A 23125-nucleotide genomic window follows, 5' to 3' on the forward strand; every position below is an offset into this window, starting at 1 on the left:
TAAACTATGTTAGTCACGTGGCTCTTTTGGTTGATAGTAATTGTGAATGTGGCTCTCTATGAGCCATAGAATGAGTATCAGTTCTGTTAATCAGGGACAGTGTTGATTGTGGTTCCTTCAAAGAAAGAATATGGTGGAACATCACATCTTGAAAAGGAGTGCACAACATGCCCCAGAGTGAATAGCATATGACTTACAGCTCATCTCTCTGGCACATGTTATCTTTTTTAAAAGCTTGTAGGCATAAAAGATTTATTCCCATGACTGACTTAACTAATTTTGAAAACAAGTTCTAAATACACAGTTGAACTGGACAATAGAAGTGAAAAAGCTCTCTGACCAGAAACCGCCTGGTGAGATTAAACACAACCTTTTCGTTACAAGGACCTGGGTTCTTGTTACCTCAGTGCTTGCATGAAATGTGATCTGTGTTGATCCACCTCCTAAATCCAGCATTCCTATACTTTTATTTGTTGGATCATTTAAGCCACCTGAAACACATTTATTTTAAAAAATGTATTTTAAAAAATGCAATAGTTATGCAATCTACACATTTCCCCAAAATAAACCAAGAAAAACATTATTTGAATCTCCATATCATCATTTAACAGAAATGATGGCTTACAGCTCACAGTAATTCTTGGGGATGTGAAGTAAAGGGGAGGACTAGGGCTTGGATGACACAGAAGATTTCTGCAGATGGGGGGGTGAGGGATTTAATCAATTCCCCTCTCCCACTGCAGACTTCCAGCTCCCTCGCCCCTCTGTTCCCCCCACTAGCATTTCAACAGGTATTTGGGCTACAGTAGGAAGGGGAGACAGAGAAGTTGGTCTCCATGGTGGCAATCCCATCCATCTACAGAAACCTCTGGTGCATTCAAGCCATGAAATCCCCCTTCTTTCTAAGGCAAGATTCCCTGACTAGTGTTTTAAAAGCATAGCAATAATGGACCTGTTCCATTGTCGCTTAGCTCTTCTAGACACCATTCACATACAAACCCAATAGTCACTTCTTGGACAATAGTTACCTGGACACCATTCCTTTCTCTCTAGTTTAGTTTATAAATGTTGGGAAAACATTCTTCATAGGCTATCAATAACCAACAAAATCTTGTACATGGCCATCTCTACCCTGCCACATTTCCAGAATCTGTCTCTTTATATTTTTGTAACATTTCCAGGGACCCAAACAGTACAGATACCCTGGAAGGGGCAAATCCTTCTCCAGCGGACAGCACCATTTACTCAGAGGAAAGAACAACGACTAGAGAGGAGGAAGACTAGAGAGGAGGATGCTTTTATCATCAAGAAATCATATGCTGTAGTGTTATGCAGCAAGTTATGTATCACTCTGTCAACTATAATGTATAGTTCTCTGCCCAATGTAATGTAGAATGAACACTAGAGTTATTTTTGGTATGATAAGGAGGTAAAGGCATACATAACTGTTCTTTTTTTTCTCTGCTTCTCCAAAATATATTTTACTATAATGGGTTTTGAAAATCGAGACTCTCCCTAGAGGTTTACTTGAAGCAATTCTGCCAAGAAATTTAACAGAGCAAAGACCATTTAATTAAGACCACATCACTTACCAGTATAAACTGCAGGTGTTAAATACACAATTTACCTATATACATACCTGTTAAAAAGTTGACAGTGATCCATGCGGAAATACCTGGCAAGAAAATGTTTAAAGTTATGTGCATTTACAAAACAAATTTTCTACCTTTATTGATAAAACTGAACAATTGGGGCCCGGTTTGTTCAGTGAGGATTTCTCCAAACCAAGTGAATAAGCAATAAAATTCCAGGGGACATTTCCAGTTTAAGTATATACAAAAGATGTGCTCTGGCAAATAATTCACATGTATGTATATAGGATTTAAATTGGTTGCAATTACCAGAGAAATAGCTCTTGGTGTTCTACAATAAAACACAATGCTGATGTGAGTTTTTGCATGGGGAGATCTTCATCCAGCTATGATACTCATGAGAAATCATGCGTGGACTTAACTGGTTTATGGCACCAGTGTACGTACTTCTCCCTCTACCCAAGTGATATTTACATGGTATTTACGGCTGTGCAGCAACTTTACATCATTGCTGAAATGAAGAACAGTTGGTTGGTATAAATGGAAAGCACCTCATTTATAGAATTTTGCCACCTATCATTACTCTAGTTACAGAAACAAGTGTGAAAACTGAAGGCAATTTGCTTACAGTATGATAGTTGCTGCTTAGGAATAAGAACACCCATTAACTGCATTGGTGGAACACATACGCATAACAAAGAACCCCTTACTTCTTCCATATTCTCTCTTCCTCCTTCCCCAATCCTTGCAAGTCTTTAGATCGCAAGCTGACTGGGGCAGGGACCATCACTTTCTGCTTTTGCTACTTTATGATATGAATGCATGGCATTTAGAAATGTGAGTGTAAATATCAGCAATATACACAGCAGACCTTGTTCCCCAGCATTTTTAAAAAGCAAGTATAGCTAGCGTTTTATTCCAGAATTTTATGAAATTGTATGAAACAATTGTATGAAATCACTTCAAAAAAACAACCTACTTGAAAGAATACTTAATTAGATCTCAGGTGTTCCCGAAACGTTTGTATTTATTTAAAGCCCTCCCAATAATAATCTCAGGAAAAAAAAACATTTAAAATTTGGCAAACTAAAATCAGTTGATTTATCTGGAACAACAGAAAGTATAGGATTTGCTTTGAAATCCTAAAAAGGCCAGCAAATATGGGAGGCCTAGATGTACCAGACCTCAAAACCTACTATGAAGCAATTCACCTCAAAAATATCATAGTGATGATAAATAATTCTATAAAATCTGATTAGAAAGACATAGAATCAATATATACAGAAGAGAAATCTCTTCAGGAAAGCATTTGGAACAAAAATACAGAAAGAGCACAATCTGTTACAACCAAATAGTTCCTTAATAGCGATATTTAAATTTGGGATGCCAACAGTGTCAGACTAGTCCCATTATTTCCCAGGTTTCATCCTTTGCAGGGCAAAAGTGGTTTAGACCAGTAGAAAGCCCAAACTCTTTCAACTGGTGGAGGAAGAACAATAAAATAATTAGAGATTCTTCCATGCCAAGAAATAGAATCTTTCTTATCTCAACTCTATTATCAATAGCTAGATCAGTTATTGCTTCCGAATGGGAACAAAAAATTTTGCCCACAGTCACAAACTGGAAAGATAGACTACCAGACTATTTCATAATGGAACAGCTGGCATATCAAATAGCCCAAATGGAACAACAAAAACATAACTTCTTGGTGCAATGGCTTCCAGTTCTGGAATATCTAACTAATAATGAATCCACAAACCAAACAACCCCAAGAATGGAATACTATCAAAGGCTGGCATATCTTTGAACTTTTTCTTAGAATACTGTATAGTTGTACATCTGTAAATAGTCTGTAAGTATTGTATACTATTTCTTCAACATTGCTATATTAATATTTAGGATTACATATTCAAATCTGTTTAATGTTTGTTTTTTTGTTTATTAATTGCTAATGACTGTAAAATTGAAAAATTATTGAATAAAATATAAACTCTCTCTTATACTCAGCCTACCTTCATCTGTTCCTTCCATTATGGAGACACAGTCATCCTTTACAAAGAATGGAGATGCTCGAAAAATTTCCTTTACCTAAAATTAAACAAGGTTTTTAAAGACAACTTTCTTCCCCTGGAAAAGAAGAATTTTATACAGTATACAAAAATGCCAAGAGCCAGCTCTTGAATCCGCCAAGCACTTGTGGGCAAGGAAAGATGAAGAAGCACTTTAGGCTCTGATATTTTAAGCATTAAGCTTAATGGCCTTTATATTACAATACAGTAAAGAATTCCTTCAACAGCTCTCTGGGGAGTGAAAGTATTTTCCAGTAGAGTTTTTCTGATGTTCAGTAAAAAATAATCATTCCCAAATTAATAACACTGTTGAGTGGGCCTGGGTAAACAACAAATATTGTTTTCTGTGCTTCAGCCTGAAGGCTAGAAGTTCTCAGCTTCTGGAACAAATTCACAGGATATTGTGAGGATTATGGATCAAGGACAATGAGGTGATAAAGATACTGAGCATGGTTTTTGTGAACTTCCACCCTCTCTCCTTTCACTCCTCAGATGTCCAGATGGGACTACAGTAGAGGAGGATAGGAAAAAATTGTGTGCAAGAAGTGACATGCCAGGGTGACATGCCAGAGGTCATGGCAATAGCCTCAATTTTATATCCTCCTCCACCCTCTTGATCAATTCCTGACTTTTAGTAATAAGGTAAGTGGCATTTATCGTAATACATGCTGGGTGCTACTACAGAGAAGGTCCAACTTGTCATGATAACCAATTTTGCCTCTTACTATTAAGAAACATAATGTTGGGCCTCTCCAGAGGATTACAATGTATAAGAAAGCGCAGACAGAGATGACATTCCCCTATGTATCCTTGGCCCAGAGTTTTTATAGGCAAGAAACACCCACTTGAATTGCACTGTGAAAACCAGAAACAATAACAAATGGAGATTGTAATTTTCAAACTTATTTATTTATAGCCCTCTCTTCTTACTGAGTCTCAAGGCAGATTACAGCATAAAAAAAGAAAATATGATAATGCAACGTAAGACTGCACCTTGAACTGTACTCATGGGGTGTGTCCTCAAATTGTAGTACAGTCATCAAGTTGGGAATGTTTCAAGGCAAACAGGACAGTGGTTGAGTCTCTATTAGCCAGGAAGAGGGCAAGTGGTAACACATATTCCTTGATGGATGTTGTGGATTTTCTGGGCTGTATAGCCGTGGTCTTGGCTAGTTCCTGACGTTTCGCCAGCAGCTGTGGCTGGCATCTTCAGAGGTGTAGCACCAAAAGACAGGGATCTCTCAGTGTCACAGATCCCTGTCTTTTGGTGCTACACCTCTGAAGATGCCAGCCACAGCTGCTGGCGAAACATAAGGAACTACAATGCCAAGACCACGGCTATACAGCCCGGAAAATCCACAACAACCATCGTTCTCCGGCCGTGAAAGCCTTCGACAACATATTCCTTGAAACTGCTGTAACCTGGGCATCTAGGAGAAATACTGGATCAGGAAAATAGTAAAGAGTTCAGCAGCACCTTTAAGACTAATCAACTTTATTGTAGCATAAGCTTTCGAGACCCACAGCTCTTTGTCAGGTGCAGTGCTGCGGCTCTCGAAAGCTTATGCTACAATAAAGTTGGTAAGTCTTAAAGGTGATTGTAATTATTTCAAGTAAATGTGTGCATGTATCTTTAAATGTTTGGTGTGAGATAGGCGAAGAGTGGGGATGAAAGTTGGTTGATGACTGAGAGTGGGCGGAGTAAATGCAGTTTGAGACTGAGAGTGAGGAGAGAAGTTTTTCAGTCAGAGGAAAGCAAGCTAGCTGTGTGCTGCCTGAATATGTTGAAGCGTTTATGAGAGAAATATGACCTGTGTGGAACCTGAACTGAGCATGTTTGTGAAAGGACACTCAGTCAGGGAAACAGAGGCCAGCTGTGTGCTGCCTGAGCAGGTTTAATATTTCTGTGAATGAGAGTCAGAGAAAGAGAGGCTAGCTGTGTGCTGCCTGAGGAGTTTTAAGCATTTCTGTGAGAGAAATATTGAGTTGAAGAAAGAGGCTAACTGTGTGTGAAGCCTTAGAAGAGATCAGTGTGAATGAGGTTATAGGAAGTAACTTTAAGAACCGAGAACTACATTTATGAAACCAATACGCTTCTTGACTAAATAAAAGTTTATTTTGTTTTGTTATCCCAGTGTAGCTGTCATTGCTATATCCCATTCCTATCCTCAGGGCCACATAGAACCACGAAGGAGCCTGACGCTTAAACACATTACCAAAGGGAAAATTAAAATAAAATATTTTGGAATAATAGATTCCTGGTGGCAGCAAACTACCCAGAGGGTGTAAGGGGAAGATTAAAGGCAAAATCTACCCCAAAGAAAGTAAAGATCGTAACAGTGCTACTGGACTCTTTACTATTTTGCTACTACAGACTAACATGGCTAACTCCTCTGGATCTATGACCCTGGATCAGGAAACACTCCCAGACCACAAACGCCTATTCTGCCTCATCAAGAATGGAAAACAGAGAAATACATAACTGGGTGCCATTAGGATATGGATGATGTGTGTGTGTGTAAATTGCCATCAAGTCATAAGAAACATATGGTGACCCCCATAGAGTTTTCAAGGCAAGAGACAAACAGAGGTGGTTTGCCGTTGCCTGCCTCTGCATAATGACCCTGGACTTCCTTGGTGCTCTACAAGTACCAATCAGGGCTGACCCTGCTTAGCATCTGAGAGCTGACAAGATTGGGCTAGCTTGGGTCAACAGGAAAAAAAAATTGCTTGCCATCAAATTGCAACTGATTCATGGTGACCCCAGGATCATGGGGTTTTCAAGGGAAGAGATGAGCAAGGGTGGTTTGCTATTGCCTTCATTTGCATAGCAACCCAAGCCATCCTTGGTGGTTTCTTATCCAAGTACTAACCATGGACAACCTGGCTTAGCTTCCAAGCTCTGATGAGATCAGGCTAGTCAGGGCTATTTAGGCTGCTATACTAACAATAACAAAGCCACCAGGATAACCCAGGGAGGTACAAGAATCAGAAGTGAAACACCTTAATATTCATTTCCAAAGCTGTTTTTGCTCATTTATAACAAAAGTTTTAGGCTCATTTATAACACACAATCATTCAGCTAACTGAAATATCAAGTCCCGTGTACAAAGTAAATGAATACAAAGAAAGTCCAATCCTGCAAAGGCAATATCTTGTATTCCAGGTGGCCCTTGTTAGAACACCAAAGACATTTACACTCCAATGATGCACTTGACCTCCATCTGAATACAGACAAAGGCCATGCTTCTTTGTTGTTCCTACTGGATTTATCTGCAGCTTTTTCTGCAGTAGAACATGCCATAATGTTGAGGCATTTAGAGGAAGGAGAAGGTATCAGGGAATGTGCCTTAAACTGGTTTAAATTGTTCCTCATGAATCAGTCTGAAAGGATTGCTATGGAAGACCAGTAATCTTCAGTCTAGCAAGTTGTCCTGTGGGGTACCCCAGGATGCAATCTTATTCTCCCATGTTATTCAATTTCTATGTAAAGCCTGAAGAAGAAATCATTTGTACTTTTGGATTTGGATGTCACCAAAATGCTGATGACACCGAGCTCTATATCTCTCCATCCAAATCCCCTTGCGATGCAGTAAAAGTCTTCACCACTGCCTGACTGCTGTGATTAAATGGCTGAAAGTGAACGCATTGAAACTGAACCCAGACAGGAAGGAAATAATGCTGTTTGGAAGCCTGAGGTCTTGAAGAACATTGTGCTTCCCTCTTATGATGGTGTTCTGCTGAGTTGATTAAGAGCCTATAGGTTATATTTATTTATTTATGTCATTTCTCACTGAGACTCAAGACAGACTACACAGTACGAGTCCAGTATTATACTGGACTAAGCATTACTACTAGACAAGCAAGTTAACACAGCTGCAAAAAATGCTTTTTTTCCAAACATATTTCAGCCTGGAAGATGGCACCTGTACCTGGACTCAGCTGACCTGACCACCTGAATCCATGCCATAGTGGTATTGAGTCTATGCTATTGTAATGCCATTTACATATGTCTCTTCTCAATCAACTAGTGCAGAATGCCGCACCTTGGCTATTATCAGGAGCTAGGCAGAGCATGCATATTACACCCATTCCGCAGTCACTCCACTTGCTGCTCCTCAGTTACTAAGCTCAGTTTAAGGTACTGGCTATCACATACAAAGCCCTTTGTGGCCTTGGACCCTCAGACCACCCTGCCACCTATTTCTTGCCATGACAACCTTGCTCATTTGAGTAGGGCAAACTGCAGGTGCCACCAGGCAAATGTCAAGATAAGCAACTGCTCAAACGCATGCCTTCTCTGTAGTTGCCTACACCCTGTGGAATGGCCTGACTGAGGAGGTCAGGAAACCTCCCATGTGCTATCATTTAACAAACTATGTAAAGCAGAAATGTTCAGGAGAGTATTTTTATTAAGGTAATAGATTGATTCAGGAAAATGCATTGTGTTTCTACTTTAGTAATACCACTTCTGCATTGTTTAATAGGTCATGTTTAATATTTATGATTTGCTCAGAGGATAGCTTTGTTTCAAATTTCTGCAATCCTAAACTTATTACATTGATTATCATATCCTATGGATTGTGTTAATTTACATGGTGCAATTCACCTTGAGTATCAGTGTAAAAAGGTGGACTATAAATAACGTAAACAAATAAACTTTCCTGAAGCTAAGCTAGTTTGGTCAGCGCCTGGATGGAGGACTTCCTAGGAACTCCAAGTATGCTGCCCTAAGTACCACAGAAGAAATGACTGTAAATTACCGTAACTAAATAATGTTGTTTAAAAAGAAGAAAGTACCTTATCCAGCAATTCATGTGCCTTTTTTCCTGGTAGTAGCCTTAAACCAGCTGTTGCTTTAAGGACTAAAGGGGTGGATTTCCATAATGCCATAGGAACAACTTCTTTAGCAACTGCAAGTAGCTCATTTATTCCTTGAGCACTCTGAAGGGACAAAACAAAAATTACAACTCTGCTTTTTTAGCAGTTAAGGAAAGAATAATTTTAGTAGAAGACGTATATATATTAATATTCAAACCCTCGTACTTTACCATTATTCGTTTACCATTTCCTGTTCAGGAAAATAACATAAATGTGTCACCTGATATTTTTTAGGGTCACCCAAACCCATGAATACACAATTTCCTTCACTTTTAACATTAAACTCATTTTTGTCAGTAGCTCAGCTCTACTCTGAGATCCAGCTCCAATCTGCTGCTAACTTTATGATGAATAGATTACTTCTTTTATGTCACAGCCTATATATTTCAGACAAGGGCCACACATCCAGTAAGTTAGCTCCAATAACCCCAAAATGCCACATAAACGTGGCATTTTAGCAAGCCATGCCTCTGTGGCACATATCTTTGATGTGTAGTATTCATCAGAGCTAACAACCACCAATGTTACCTGTTCACCAGTCAGAGAACAGACCTTGGCAGCCTGGCCACAGATTGCTTCTATTTTAGTGAGCAGTCGCTCTCATGATCCCACACCTTGGTTCTCACTGTCTTTCCCCCTCCTCTGTCACTTCCAAACCAAACAAACTGAGTTATAGTAAAGCACTGAAAAACACGTAGGAAATACTCACCATAAACTGCTCACTCATGAGAATATGCAAAAATGATTAAAGAATCCTTTAGGCCGCCCAGCCTAGAAAGCTTGGAAGAAACTCACGCCACTCAAAAGATTCCTCCCTGTTCTTCTCCCAAGACTCTGGGAATGAAGCAATCTGCCACCACCAAATATTACTTTTCCCCAAATCCTCTTGATGCTTGGGGCTACCAAGAAGGGATTTGCACACCTTAACTTATTAAATGATGCAAATGGGTAGGGATGCAAATAACAGTAACAACATTCAATTTATATACCACCCTTCAGGACAACTTAATGCCCTCAAAGAATGGTTTACAAAGTGTGTTATTATTATCCTCAAGACAATCACCCTGTGAGGTGGGTGGGGCTGAGAGAGCTTTGAGAGCACCCAGCTGGCTTCAGGCAGAGGAGTGGGGAATCAAACCCAGCTCTCCAGATTAGAGTCCTGTCGCTCTTAACCACTACACCAATGGCTCTCAGCATTCACATGCACTCTTTAAGCAATGGATTTTGTTTAGTCAATATGTACTCTATTCAAAATATACCAATACAGATGAGGCTAGGAAGCAACTACTTGCACATGACAGTTTCTAGTAAATAAAACAGAAATACTAACTATCTAGACTTTAAGATTTGTTACCTTGTGATCTCAGCACACATGCCCCCCACATACCGTCTCTGTGTCTCTGCATCTCTTTGGGTCTCTCTGCATGCCTCTTCCCAAATGGACAGGCTGATTTAACCCTTTGCCTCCCAGTTGTGTAGATGGCTATGGGACCAATCTAATCTCTGGGGAAGGGTCTCTGAAATTCTGCCAACTTTCTGTTACCCAATATATAATGTTTTGCTCCAGTGCTCTTTATGGCAGGAGAAATTAAAACCTGTCAATCTCTCCTTCTTGACAGTGGAATCCAACTGTTTTTGCAGTCCCATATAAAAATATAGAGCACAATCTGGGCCCAATAGCACCTTAAAGACCAACTAGAATTCCAATGTATGAACTCTTGAGAGTCAAAGTCCTGAGGAGCTCGAAAGCTTGTACCTTGGATTCTAGTCAGTTTTTAAGGTGCTATTGGACCCAGATCTTGCTCTTTGACTACAGACCAATATAGCTACTTACCTGAAAATAAATAAACAGGTTTCTTTTCCTGAATTTACTAAATGGGACTTTATACCTGTTTTCATAATTCTCAGTGTGTTTTCTTTGAAGACAGTCGATAAATAAATTTTTATATAGGCCCTAGAAACCTAATTAAAGGATTCCATATTTGGGCCGTTAGCAGAGTCTAGCGTTTGGCATAGGAAGCGTGATTATAGGTGGTTGTGAGGTGGCTGGTGTGTGTGTGCAGGAATGAAAATAACAAAAGCATACACTTGCTTTAGATTTAGAAAAGAAATGAGAGTTCTTTAATTGTAGGAACTCCATACTCTGATAGGAAAGGAGGAGAGACAGATTCTAACTACCTATCTAGTCTAAGGATGGACATGGGTAACAGGACAGGGTCTGCATCCATTATACCAAGATGGAGGGAGCAGAAGGAGAGAGGTGTTGCCAGGAACAATGCCAGGAAGAGAAGAGGTGATAGGGAGGAAGTCAGGAGGAGGAAATGCTGAGAATACCAATCTACATATCAAAGGACAGTCAGGGCAGTAAACAGTAAACAGAGTGCCCTGACCTCTCTATCTTTCTAACTCTTTGGTTTGTCCCTCTCTGAAACCTGAGGAAAGGGACAGCGTTAAATCCTCCTCTTCCAACAGCAGTTCCCCTCCCCCCGCCCCGCCATACCTACAACATCTTTCCAAGTTGGTAGAAGACCTGGTCACAATTGACACAGGATTCTTTGTAAACTCCAGGGGTCCCTACACTGTTCTGTCCAAACAAGTACACAATAATTTTACTTCCTGTGGCTTCCATGAACACACCCATCATTACTTCCTACTGCACCACACTCTAATGGATTTTTCATTTTACACATTCCATCATAAAGCTTCCGAAACGCTCTCCAATATGGCTGAAAAATCATCCTGCCCTCTAGATGGGATCCCCCTTCATAATGGCTAGTTTCAGCAGTTATTTGCTGGAGATAACAATGAAGTTACTTTCCCTGAAATCAAAAGCCCACATGTGCAGCTGCTGCAAGCACATTTCTTATGTTTTAATAAAGTTTATTGACTAGTTTGGTTACCCATTGAGTATCCTCTGCCCAGAGCAACTCTGAAAAAGTTAACTTACCTTTTAGTTGGTTTCCATCAACTTTTTTCATAACTAGCTGCAGAGGAATGGTACACAAACGTGGCCTGGCAATGTCAAATTCTATGGTCCGCAACTCAGATGTGGAATTTGTTTCCAAAAACACGTGTTTAGGATTACCTTAATGAAAGTCCAGCTGAAATCCATGGGCCTTGCTTTTATGTAACTATGTTTGGAACTGGGCTGTGATCATAGCCTGGACTGTGTTCCTACCACTCAGCACTTACATCTTAAAACTCTGATCACTTCTACCTCATAGTTCTGGCTATCTGGCACCTAGTACATCTAGTACATCACCACGTCCTATGTAATGGTGGATTTCTAAAACCTACAGCCGATATACCCACTCTGAGCCACTTGTGTGGGAAGTGGTTTATTAAAAGTTACTTGCTCTGTGATTCTTAAGACAGTCACTCTCACCACTTATGTAGCACTTACTTTGCAAAGCAGCAGTTATAAATCCACAAGACAGGAAGCATCTTGTGCTGCTGTCTAATAGTAAGTCATGTAATATTTTTATATTCTCTGGAAAATGGCCAACAGAACTGAAATGTTCAATGTACAGAGAACAGAAAATGAGAAAGAGAAACAAACGTGCCTGGACAGAGATGTATAATTTAAATTACCTTGTTAACATTGTCAGCATAGGCAGACAGACCTGGCTTCAATGCTCTGAAGGTTTCGTCAATTACTTTAGGAATTTCTGCTAGAAAACAAAGATTAATTTAATAGAGTTAATTCACACAGTGTAGCAGTTAGCAGATTAAAATATAGAGACCAACATTACTTCAAAGGGACTAATGAAACGCTACTGTATGCTATAATGTACTAACCAATACAGACAGCGCTGTCTAAATTGTTGCTTAGGGTCAACTTTTGCAGAGAATCTCTTGCAGTAGTAAAACATTTGAATCACAGTCCATATAAGTGGATACAAACGTATGTAGTATGTTTCACCTATTATCAATTCAGCATATTTGCATCTCTTGGGTCACTCCAAGTATTAGCTCTTTGGTGTTGCAACAAAGAGTGAATCAAGAGAACACTATATGGTGTGTCATTCTAGGGCTGTGCTTTCCCCATCTCAAAAGGTTTAGCTCCATGTGGATGGGAGTATATTGTAAATTAGTATTGCCCTCTAATCTCTTTTCAGTACGCTTTGATGCCTTTTGAATCTCCTAATCTTTATCAAAAGTGTGCTGGAAAGGAAAAGAAGAAAATACTGAGTCCAAGGCAAATCACCTTGGAAAGCTGTATTTAGGAAACAACTTTGTACACCTTAATACACATTGTACCCTACAGAAAGTTCTGTCACACATTTTTTAGTCTATAATTATTTTGCTGATTATTCCAATCAAGAGTAAACGTTAGCTAGCTGGTTAAATTTGCTATTTCTAGTTTAGCCCCCAAACAGCAACTTTTGGATGCACAATAGGCACTCTCATATGTTTTGGTGCAGATATGTTTCTAATAATTCTAAATACTTTGGGACACAACGTTTTAAAACATGGAATTAGAGGGGGGAAATGGGTCGAAACCTTCTAACAATGACTTTTCGCAACTAAGGAGTACCAAAGCCAGCACTCTCTACCAAATGATACTACCTCAAATTCCAGCGGCAAGTCACTATTAAAACAAGAAAAAGCCTGCTTTAAGGAATCCATCTCAGGGACGTTACTTAAATTAATTCAGACGGTATGTCTAGTTATTGAAGAGCTGATTTAGGAAAAATCAATACTGTAAAATACCATTCAGGTAATCTTAGCCATCTAGTGATTTAACTGAACATGAAGCAGAATAGTTGGAGAAGTTGACTAATGATTGGATTATACATGCAGAGAGACACTGTGAGTATTATGTGCCATCAAGTCGCCTCAGACCTATGGTTGGTGACCCTATGAATGAAAGACCTCCAAAACATCCTATAATTAACACACTTGCTCATATCTTGCAAACTGGAGGCTGTGGCTTCCTTTATTGAGCCAAACCATCTTGAGTCTTCCTCTTTTCCTACTGCCTTCCACTTTTCCTAGCATTATTGACTTTTCCAGAGAATCTTGTCTTCTCATAATGTAACCAAAGTATGATAGCCTCAATTTTGTCATTTTAGCTTCTAGGGAGAGACATTAATGCAGGTTAAATAGCTTGAGTGCTTATTTTCATGCTACAATACACTGCTTGTTGGACTTCTAACACTTCTTTCTATTTGCCTTGAAAATATTTATTAAGATTTATAAAATACATGATGGCCAACGTTTAATAACAAGAACTCACCTCAACAAATGAGTATCAAAACTAGCATAAAAACATGGATCTTTGCACTTCTATTAATAGTGCAAGCAAGTTATTAATCAAAATAGTTCAATGTACCTTTTGGGTTTTGGGTAAACTTGAATATGTGTATTCGAGTTCCAGTACTTCCAGCATCAAACATAATTCCATAAAGAACTACTTGATTCATTTCTGATGGCTCACTATAGAGTTGGTTTTCCACATCAAGAGCAGCATCTTCCATTGTTTCCTGTACTGGTTTGAGGTCATTCCATTTCACATAAGCAGCAATAATAATCGCACATCCAAAGATCCCAAAAGCATAATATAATTTTGGTATCTTCATGGCTTGCTTTAATAACTTTGTGTTCTCTTTTCACCTCAGTTTGGAGTTGCCGGTGACACATCTACATTTAAAAATAAAGAAAGTAATCAATTACACATTAAATTAAAATCAATTACACATTAAATTAAAAAAAATAATTAAACAAAAGAATGTGGATGGAAGGACTTCTGTACACTTTCATGCTTCTTTAAATATTTTCCAAGGATGTTTTTGTCAAGTTTAAGTGGTTGGAAGTTTCTGCTCATTAGAAGAAATTCACCAGTGCAAACTCAGTGTGGGCCATAAATAAGTAACTGGAGAAGGAACATATTCAAAGAGAAAAAAACATAAAGCAAGTGTTCATTCTCCTTATGTTTAGAAATTAGATTGTACTAAGAATTTTAGCATAAAAGAGACAGCCAATAAATCCACAAACACTATACTGAGATAGTGACTTTTGAGGGGGTTATATGAGGTTGCAGTGTATTTTGTAGGTTTTAAATTTAAATTTTTATAGTTTATTTATTACAAGTAGAAAAATACAACACACCAAAACAAACAAACCCACAACCCAAAGTTAACAAAAAAGAACATCCAAGATACAGCCAATGACACAACCCAACATGACCACATCAATACTGGTAAGTAATAATTCTAAAAATATATATCTTATCTTGGTAAATTGAATCTTTCGGGAGAAATTCAGCTTCTATCATATAGCTTATTAAAGGGTGCCATGTTTCTACAAAGGTAGTTGCTACACACTGCACTCTGAATTTTCTCTGATAATTTTCCTAAAATGAAATAATCCCATAATCTATTTTGCCAAAGTTCAATTGAGGAAGGCAGTTTACTTTTCCAATGAAGAGCAAGAATAGATTTTGCTATTGATAGTAAAATAGAAACTAACTTTAATACATTTTGGTTGGGAGTTCCTACTAACCCAAAGTTTAATAAAACCGCTTCAGGAAAAAAAGGCACTTTGTAACCTGTTATCTTGTAAATCTGTTGTATTATTTTCTCCCAATAATTGTGAATGAAGCTGCAAGACCACCAACAATGTATAAAATCACGATGGCCACAACCCTTCCAGCATTTAACTGCAGAAGAACCAGCTATCTATTTGATCCTAACTGGAGGTAAATACCAGCGAGTTACAATTTTTATCAACTGAAAATGGGACATCAATAATATTGGAGTTAAACCCTGGAGAAGTCCAAACAGAGTCCCAGTCATCCACACTGACTCTTGTTTTCACAATCTTTTTGCCACTGAACTTGATATTTTGTCAAATGAATGCAGTCAATACTAAGTAAAATCTTATAAATATTAGATACCAGTCCAGTAAGTTTTGATGAAGAAGCTTTGATATGTGACTGAAAATCTGTCAAAGGCCTACAAAGAGATTCTTTTACGCTCGGAGAAGTAAACAAATGCCTAAACTGTGCATAATATAACCAAGGTACTGAATAGCCTAACCTTTGTTCCAAAATTCCTTTATCCAGCAGTTTCCCAGCTTTAACAATATCCAAAACTCTATACAGACCCATTTCATACCATACATGAAAAAATTTGTATTCAGAACTGGGCAAAAACCACACATGGTTTTAAAAAGACGAACATGGAGATATTTCTGGTGCTAACTTCAATCTTTGTCTATCCCAGATTTCAATAAAAGAATCTGCAAAAGGATTATAATTAACATGTTGAGGTCTAAATTTAGTTCTTCGCTAAAGCAAGGGATAAGAAAAAATACTATTTTCATCCAAGCCAATCTCTATTTTCATCCAAGCCACTTATGGATTACCAGAGAGCAACTTTACCACATTTGCTAGTGATGTAGCTTCGCAGGATAATTTAAGATTGGGAACTCCTAGACCTCCTTTACTATTAGGTCTATATAAAACTGTAGATGAAAAGCTTGGGCGCTTATAGGCCCCAATAAAATCGGAAAATAGTTTAATATTTGCTGCCATCTGGCCAGTAATGAAAATGGAATTTTAATTGGTAAGGATTGAAAAGAAACAATAGTTTTGAAAATATAAAGTTTTTAAATCAAATTTAAACAATCTGGCCAGGAAAGTTTTTTAGCATTCCATAATTTTAATTGTGTCTTAGTTTTTTCAATAACAGGGCTAAAATTAAATTTTATTAAGACTTAAAAGATTTGAATTTATAAGCTGCCTTGAGTTATGGGGAAAGCAGGGGTATAAATTTTGTAACAAACTTGTTTTTGGAGTCAGTTTGCAATGATACAGTACCAGCCACACCAATTCAGGATACCAAGAGCCCAGCCACTCTTGATCACTCCTCTGGTATATTCTTGACTTGCAGTACGGTGAGGACTTCTCTTCAAACAAATGTAATTCTTCTAATATTTATACCCATTGCTTGTGTAGGATTCCTATTAATTGATTAGTATGTACATCCTCCTGAATAGTATCTTTAGGCAAGAACACATCAAAGAGATTTCATTGTGTTCCTCAAGTGTTTTATATGAGGAGGCAGATGGTGACCTTTTCTTTATCTTAGCTCTCTGTGCCTTGCATAGGCTGTGCCTGGAACAAGACATGCAGGCTACACATTACGTTTGCTTTCATGTAATGGCTTAGAACCAAAAAGTTGTAGCCAGGCATTCTGACAGTGACCTAACTAAACCAACAAGGCCTAGCATCGCTTTTTCCCTTGTATATTTTGGGGGATTGAAGAGTGCATATAACTGAAGTGACACAAGGTACCTTGACATGGCCAATCTAGTCACTTGGATCAACACCGTGACCACATTAAGGACCACAGTAATGCCCTCTACATAGGTCTTCCATCAAAGTCAACTCAGAGGCTTCAGTTGGTGCAGAACACCGCAGCTCAATTATTTTTAGGAGCTAGGCAGAACATTAATATTACTCCCATTCTGCAGTCACTCCATCAGTTACTAGGCTCAATTCATGGTATTGGCGATCACATACAAAGCCCTTCATGGTCTTGGTCCCCTAATATCTACCTCTCTCCCTATGCCTCCCTATGTGCCTTTCTCCCCATGCTCCTCTATGGCAGCTTCGCTCATCAGAACAGGGCTTTCTGCAGGTGGGCTATATGAGCAGCTGCCTGAACATGTACATTCTCTGTGTGGCCCCCACCATATGGAATGACTTGCATGCAGAGGTCAGGAAAGTTCCCACTCTCCTGGCTTTCCACAAACTATGCAAAGCTGATTTATCCAGGAGGGCTTTTTACAAAGATAAGGGATATGCTCTAAGAAAATGGTTCAGAGAGAAGCTTTGGTAAAGGGATAGATACTGTAGATTATACTACTGCGTACTGTCTGTTGCTGTAAATACACTTCTATTTGGTAGTTTCCTCATTGTTTAATATGTCGTGCCAAATTGCTTATGTTTTGTTTCAACTCTGTATTCAGATTTATGATTGCAGAAATATGAAAACAATCTATATCTTACTGTATGGTTTATTGAATGTCTCAGCTGTTGATCATATTGCCTTGCACTGTGTAATCTGCCAGCAGTCTTGGTGAGAAAGGTGGGCTAGAAATAGCAAATAAAATATCTGTAGCATCACATCTTTAGTGTTTTGAAGATGTTGACCCTATTCCTAAAGTAAGCCTATTTAAGCTCAATTAAAACAAGCAAGAGTTAGCTTTTAAAAAAAAAAAACACCTGCTAATGGTATAAAGTTACATAATTACAGGTGAAGGCTTGAATAGAATGGGTTGAAGCAAGACCAGGAGCATAGACCTTTCCTCTCTCCCGCTTCCCACTGACCTCTGCCAAATGCTGCTTCTGGGAGATAAGGCACCCTGGGGAACAACATGAGCAAGGTCTGCAGTGGGGATTGATGGAAGAGGCCATTTTAATTTGGCTCCAACCCACAGAAAGGAAGAATAATACAGAAGACTCCCACCTAGGTTTGACATGAACAGAAATACATCAACTAACTGAAAATGGTACCATCTAAAAACCTGATTTTTAAAAATTCAAAATTTGCAACCTACCAACTTCCCACATTTATATTTCTAATTTGTATCCCACATACCCATCTCCCCACTGCCAATCCAAACCCTCCAGCAAAACAGAATAGATTTTCATCCAGTTTCTTGATATTTCTGTACTCTTTCCTAACTTAACCCTGAGCTATGATTTATATACACCTGTAAGGTGTACAAACGGTAAAGTTACTTTACAGGTTCTGTGAAAGAAAAAGGAAGCAATAGTCAAAGACTGTTTGTCAAACAGTCAATTAAGGTGTTTACAGAACTATATCGTTTAAGGAACTAATTTCCTGTTTGGATCCAACTCAAACAAATGGAGATATGTGATTGACGTTAACAATATCAGCAATGTCATATTACCGAGGTCTAATCTGGACTTCATCCCTGGTAGAAATCAGATAACAAAATAGGTAAACTGCCCATTTTCATTTAACATTATCACATTCAGAAACTTATCATACAAGAGCTGCACAATGGGCTGACACATGTCTCCAGAGCAAACATATTGGTACTTCTTATCCCCTTTGCAAAATACACCATGCATCATGAAATTGTTGTGTTCCATTCCTGGCCTCATCCATTTCATTGGCTGATGCTTACTGGTGCAGGGAAACTCATAACACAATTCTGTCACATCACATATTTATTTAAGACATTTATATCCACCCCTTTCTATCTAGTTAGATTCACAAAGCTGCTACCCAGAAACAATTTTATGTATTTTTTATTGATGTATGAAACATACATAAAATCTGATCAGTAATGGTACAAAATTAATGCACCTGTACAAGAAAACATTACTCTGTTCCAAAGGCCCTCCAGAACAAACAAGAGTTAGACCACTAGAAAGCCAGGAAGAGATGGGCCCAATGGACTTCAGGAGCCAAAGAATTCCACAACCTGAGGGGGGCAGCTAAGAAGGCCCTAATCTTACACCTCTGACAAGGCAAGCTCACAAAACAGAGATCTTCCAGCTAGTCTTAAGCAGAGTTATATACTTGGAGGGAGTCTTTCAGGTACTGGGATCACACATCATTTAGGCTTTAAAGGTGGAAGGCTAGCTCGTTGAATTGGGAGTCTGTGCATTTGCAGTGGCCATAATACTGCCCTTATCTACTCATCAACAGGGTGTGGGGGTGGGTGACTCAGTTAAAAACCTCAACACCATATTTTGCACCAACTGAAAATTTCCACTCTTCAAAGGCATCACCACGTACAGCACATTATCGAAATTATGTACCAAACATTACCAGGCCACGTATTTTGCCTTGTTAAATATTAAAAGGTAAAAGAGGACAATGCGAGGCTGCAGCTTCAGGCCAGCCTCGCATTGTCCTCTTCTCCCAGCCTGACTACCCTCCAATGCTCCACACACAGTCTCAGCATGAAACTTCCTCTCCCCACTGATGAAGTCACAACTCTGGCTCCTCCTCATATGTCACATCATTGGCAGCTTGATGGGTCCTATGCTGCTATTTGAATGTCAAAAGTTGCTCCTGGGTGTGGGAAAGATTTAGGCCATAGCCATGAGTTGACTGTGAAATACAATTCAGTCTTCAGGCCCTATGGAATTCTTTTGTACATTCACATAAGCTGCAACCCTATGGTACTCAATACATAAAGCCTCTCAACACAGAGGTTCTATCTAGCCGTACCAGTCATAGACTGAGCTGTCGTCCAGGAAGTTGGGCTTCTAAAAGTCATCTAAGCAAGTAGCTGATGCAATTTAAAGAAGCAGAAGTATTTTCTTTTGTTTGACCTGAACACCCAGGCTAAATCAATTTCACTGGTTGAAGTTCTGCTAGTGGAGGCAGGAAAAAAATCAACGTATATTCTCTGCATCATATATTATTTTATGGAACTATAACATATAACGTTATGTGCAGGAAAAGGTATTTCAACAAACACAGCTTTCTAAACTCTTCATTTATCAAGATGCACCTGTCAAAACTCCCTTATCTTCTCTTTATCAAAGATTCAGAAACTTCTCCTGTTCTCTTTCCATCAGTTTATAAGGATTCCAGAGATAAACACCCCAGTCCTTCGCATAATAACTCCAGCCTCAGCCCACAGATTTCAATGGCAGGCTTTAGACTGCATAGCGTGTTATTTATTCTGTTGCGGCAAAATTAAACAGGAGTCAAGCGGGACTCTGCTGCTGGAATACGTTTCTTCAAGCGCCACTAACTTCCACATAGAACAGCACTGTAACTGTTCTATCCCACTTTCACAGCCTGCACCGTTCATTATTTCCCTCTATAGGCATGGGTCTGGTTTTGTGGTTTTACATTTCTACATATTCCTACCAACTAAAGATATAATTAATCCCTACACTCGAGGAAGTGAACACGAAAACTCTCTGGAACTTCCCACCCTCTCTCAGGCCCCGATCCTGTGCTCGGAAGTAATACCCAAACAGACTTATACTGAAATAAGCCTGCATAGGACTGAAGCCTTAGGAAAAGTCTGCGTGCCATTCTTTCCTTCGCCCGTCTGAAAGCGTGGGCTGGACACACAACTATGCCCGCTCCTCAGGTGACCCCGCGTCTTAAGCCCCTCTCGCCAGCCTACACAGCAGCAGCAGCAGCAGCAGCACCACCACCACCACCACCACCCCTCCACGTATGGCAGGGAGGGAGGGACACAAAGCCATGCCCAGCGCCCCGGCTCTCCTTCGGAGACCAACTCCATCGGGAAAGTGTCCACCTCACCTCAGCGGCTCATCAGAGAACCGGCGAGGCTTCCCAAGCGCTCTCGTGGAACCTCGTCGGCCACGAAGACCGGCCTACGTTTCCCATCACCGCCCTCCTATGAACTTCCTCAAGTCGACGTCCACAATTTTGTTCTCTCTCAATAAGAGCTGTGGAAACTGTAAGAGGGCGGAGCGGGAAAGGCCCGAGGGGATTGCGCATGCGTGCCCGGAGCCAACTATTTTCCTGCGGCGGGTCCTAATGCTGAGAGGGTTTGCGCTCCTCTCTCGAGTGAGGCGTCGGCGTTAAAAGTTGCGGGGCGCGGTTCTCGGCTTGGCAGGGTGATCCTCCTATACACACAAGCAAGCCCTGTTGATCTGTTAGAAAATAATTAAAATTAAAACTGCATTCTTCCTCAGGCTGAGAAATGAGAAAAGGCTATTGCTGGGCAAAAGGACAGAGGGGACGGGTTTACTTAAAAACCTACGGTAAACCCAAAGCCAAGTTTTAAGTAAACCCAAAAACCAAAGGTCATGTAAAATTTATGCAGTGGTACAAAAGGTTAACCACACCAGCAGAAATTCCCTTGTTCCGTTTGAGACGATCTGATGGTGGAAGCTCGTTCAAGAACTACATTGCAGACTTTATGTCAAATATAAAAGATACGTTCAGGCTTTTTACTATTCTTCGGAAGGGAGAGCAGTCATTCGTTTTCCCCGGTGTGCTTTGGTATCTGGTTAAAATTGTGCTAACTGAAGTTACTGTGCAAACGTAATCAGTTTGTTCAGTGAATTCAACCTCAGTATGCCCTTACATATCAAAATATTTTTTTCCTTCTATGCTAACGACAATCGCAAATACTTTTTAAAAAATCTTAATACCGTTTCAAATGAATAGGAAAAAAATTAAGATCTAAGAGCCTGTGTTAAAATACGAACAGGTTAATTTTATGTTTACCTGTATGCTTGTAGCACAATGACATCTAGTGGATATATTATGCAATTGCCAAATGAATCTGTTCTAAATAAACTGTTCTCCAGACATCTTTCATACAATCAGAACCAGACCTAGAATATTGGACCGATTTCTCCATTTGATGCTTCCAACAACCTTTCAGATGTTGTGAGGTTTTGATGGCTTCCAGGTGCAGTTACTGGTGTCAATTCAGTATGGTGGCAGGATGACAAAAGACCCATGCTGCAGGTTGTGGTGCAGGCCCATATGAGTGACAAGTTGCTAGTGATACTGTGTGTTTGTGTGAATGGCAATACTTGTCCACTTTTATCACTGAGACACAGGCAAATTAAGTCATTACAATCAACAGGATGGGACATCCAGTAAACAATGCAATAAGATTTGAACTGCAGAAATCAGAACCCAAGAAGAAATCTAAAACCACTGAAATAAGACATGTTAAATGTTGCAGGCAGTTGTTGAACTTGCCCATTTGCAGGGTAGTACCTGCAGAAAGTTCTGCTCAGATAAATGAAACTGTTGTGGCAGAGCATAGGGAGAGAGGCAGTCCTGCAGATACGAGGAACCAAGGCCCTGAAAAGCTTTGTATGTGATAGCTGCCAATATTTTGAATTGGGCCTGGTAACTACGGATATCTAGCGACAATATTGCAGGTGGGATAGCTTGAAGGATGCTCATTAAAGGTTGTAGCTCTGCCTGGTCCTCTGGAAGAATATGGTTCTATGACAATGGCTTATTACTGTTCTTGTGTCTTCTGAATTTCCATCCTCTTCACTCTCTTAAAATGATGCATCACTGATTTATTTGTTTAGTCCTTTTTTTAATCCCACCTTGCCTCCACAGAGCTCAGAGTGGCATGTAGCGTTCTGTTATATCCTCACAATAATCCTGTAGGCTAGATTAAGCTGAGTCAGAGAGTCAGTGGCCCAAGGGCACCCTGCAGGTTTCACGGCATAGTGAGGATTGAACCGGAGTCTTCCAGATTCAGGTATGACATGCAAACCCCTGCACTATGCTAGCTGGCTGTATCTATAGAGCTCTGTCTCACTGGAGATGTAGGCTATCTATCAGTATCCTATTACTCTGCACAGTGCCAGGACAGCAGGTTAATGTGTTTGAGCAGGAATAGTTGCTTCAAAAATAATCTGACAAGCCCTGGACAGCAAGCTCTGGATGCTGTCTTTCCCTAAACTGGGTTAGTTCGTCATGGCCATTCTTCTTTTGTTGCAGAAATCATGAGTCTCGAAAAAGCATTCACAAAAGGGCAGTGTTTCAGTTGGAACACTTGGTCCCAATATTAGGGGAACACCCCACTGTACCAACAACCACGCACACAAACAATTGGGACACACAA

The 23125-nt window shown here is 39.6% G+C and overlaps 1 protein-coding gene across 4 annotated transcripts in view; it reads right to left on the reverse strand.

Moving 5' to 3' along the window:
- ENTPD6 (ectonucleoside triphosphate diphosphohydrolase 6) overlaps positions 1-20943 on the reverse strand; it is a 43568-nt gene extending 22625 nt beyond the window's left edge. For 3 of the 4 annotated variants that reach the window (XR_008597435.1, XR_008597434.1, XM_054985472.1), the window contains exons 1-7: positions 20818-20943; positions 13878-14185; positions 12134-12213; positions 8462-8605; positions 3605-3680; positions 1640-1675; positions 403-491 (exon numbers count right to left, since the gene is read on the reverse strand). Coding sequence is in view for 2 of the 4 variants with exons in the window: in XM_054985472.1 (XP_054841447.1) it covers positions 403-491; positions 1640-1675; positions 3605-3680; positions 8462-8605; positions 12134-12213; positions 13878-14124 (672 nt within the window). In the remaining 2 variants the exon portion in view is untranslated. The remainder of the gene's footprint in view (positions 1-402; positions 492-1639; positions 1676-3604; positions 3681-8461; positions 8606-12133; positions 12214-13877; positions 14186-20817) is intronic. The other variant, XM_054985488.1, reaches the window with a different exon arrangement.
- Between the last annotated feature and the right edge of the window lie 2182 nt (positions 20944-23125).

The sequence above is a fragment of the Eublepharis macularius genome, chromosome 1 (assembly GCF_028583425.1).
Source record: "Eublepharis macularius isolate TG4126 chromosome 1, MPM_Emac_v1.0, whole genome shotgun sequence".
In the NCBI taxonomy this organism is placed as follows: Eukaryota; Metazoa; Chordata; class Lepidosauria; order Squamata; family Eublepharidae; genus Eublepharis; species Eublepharis macularius.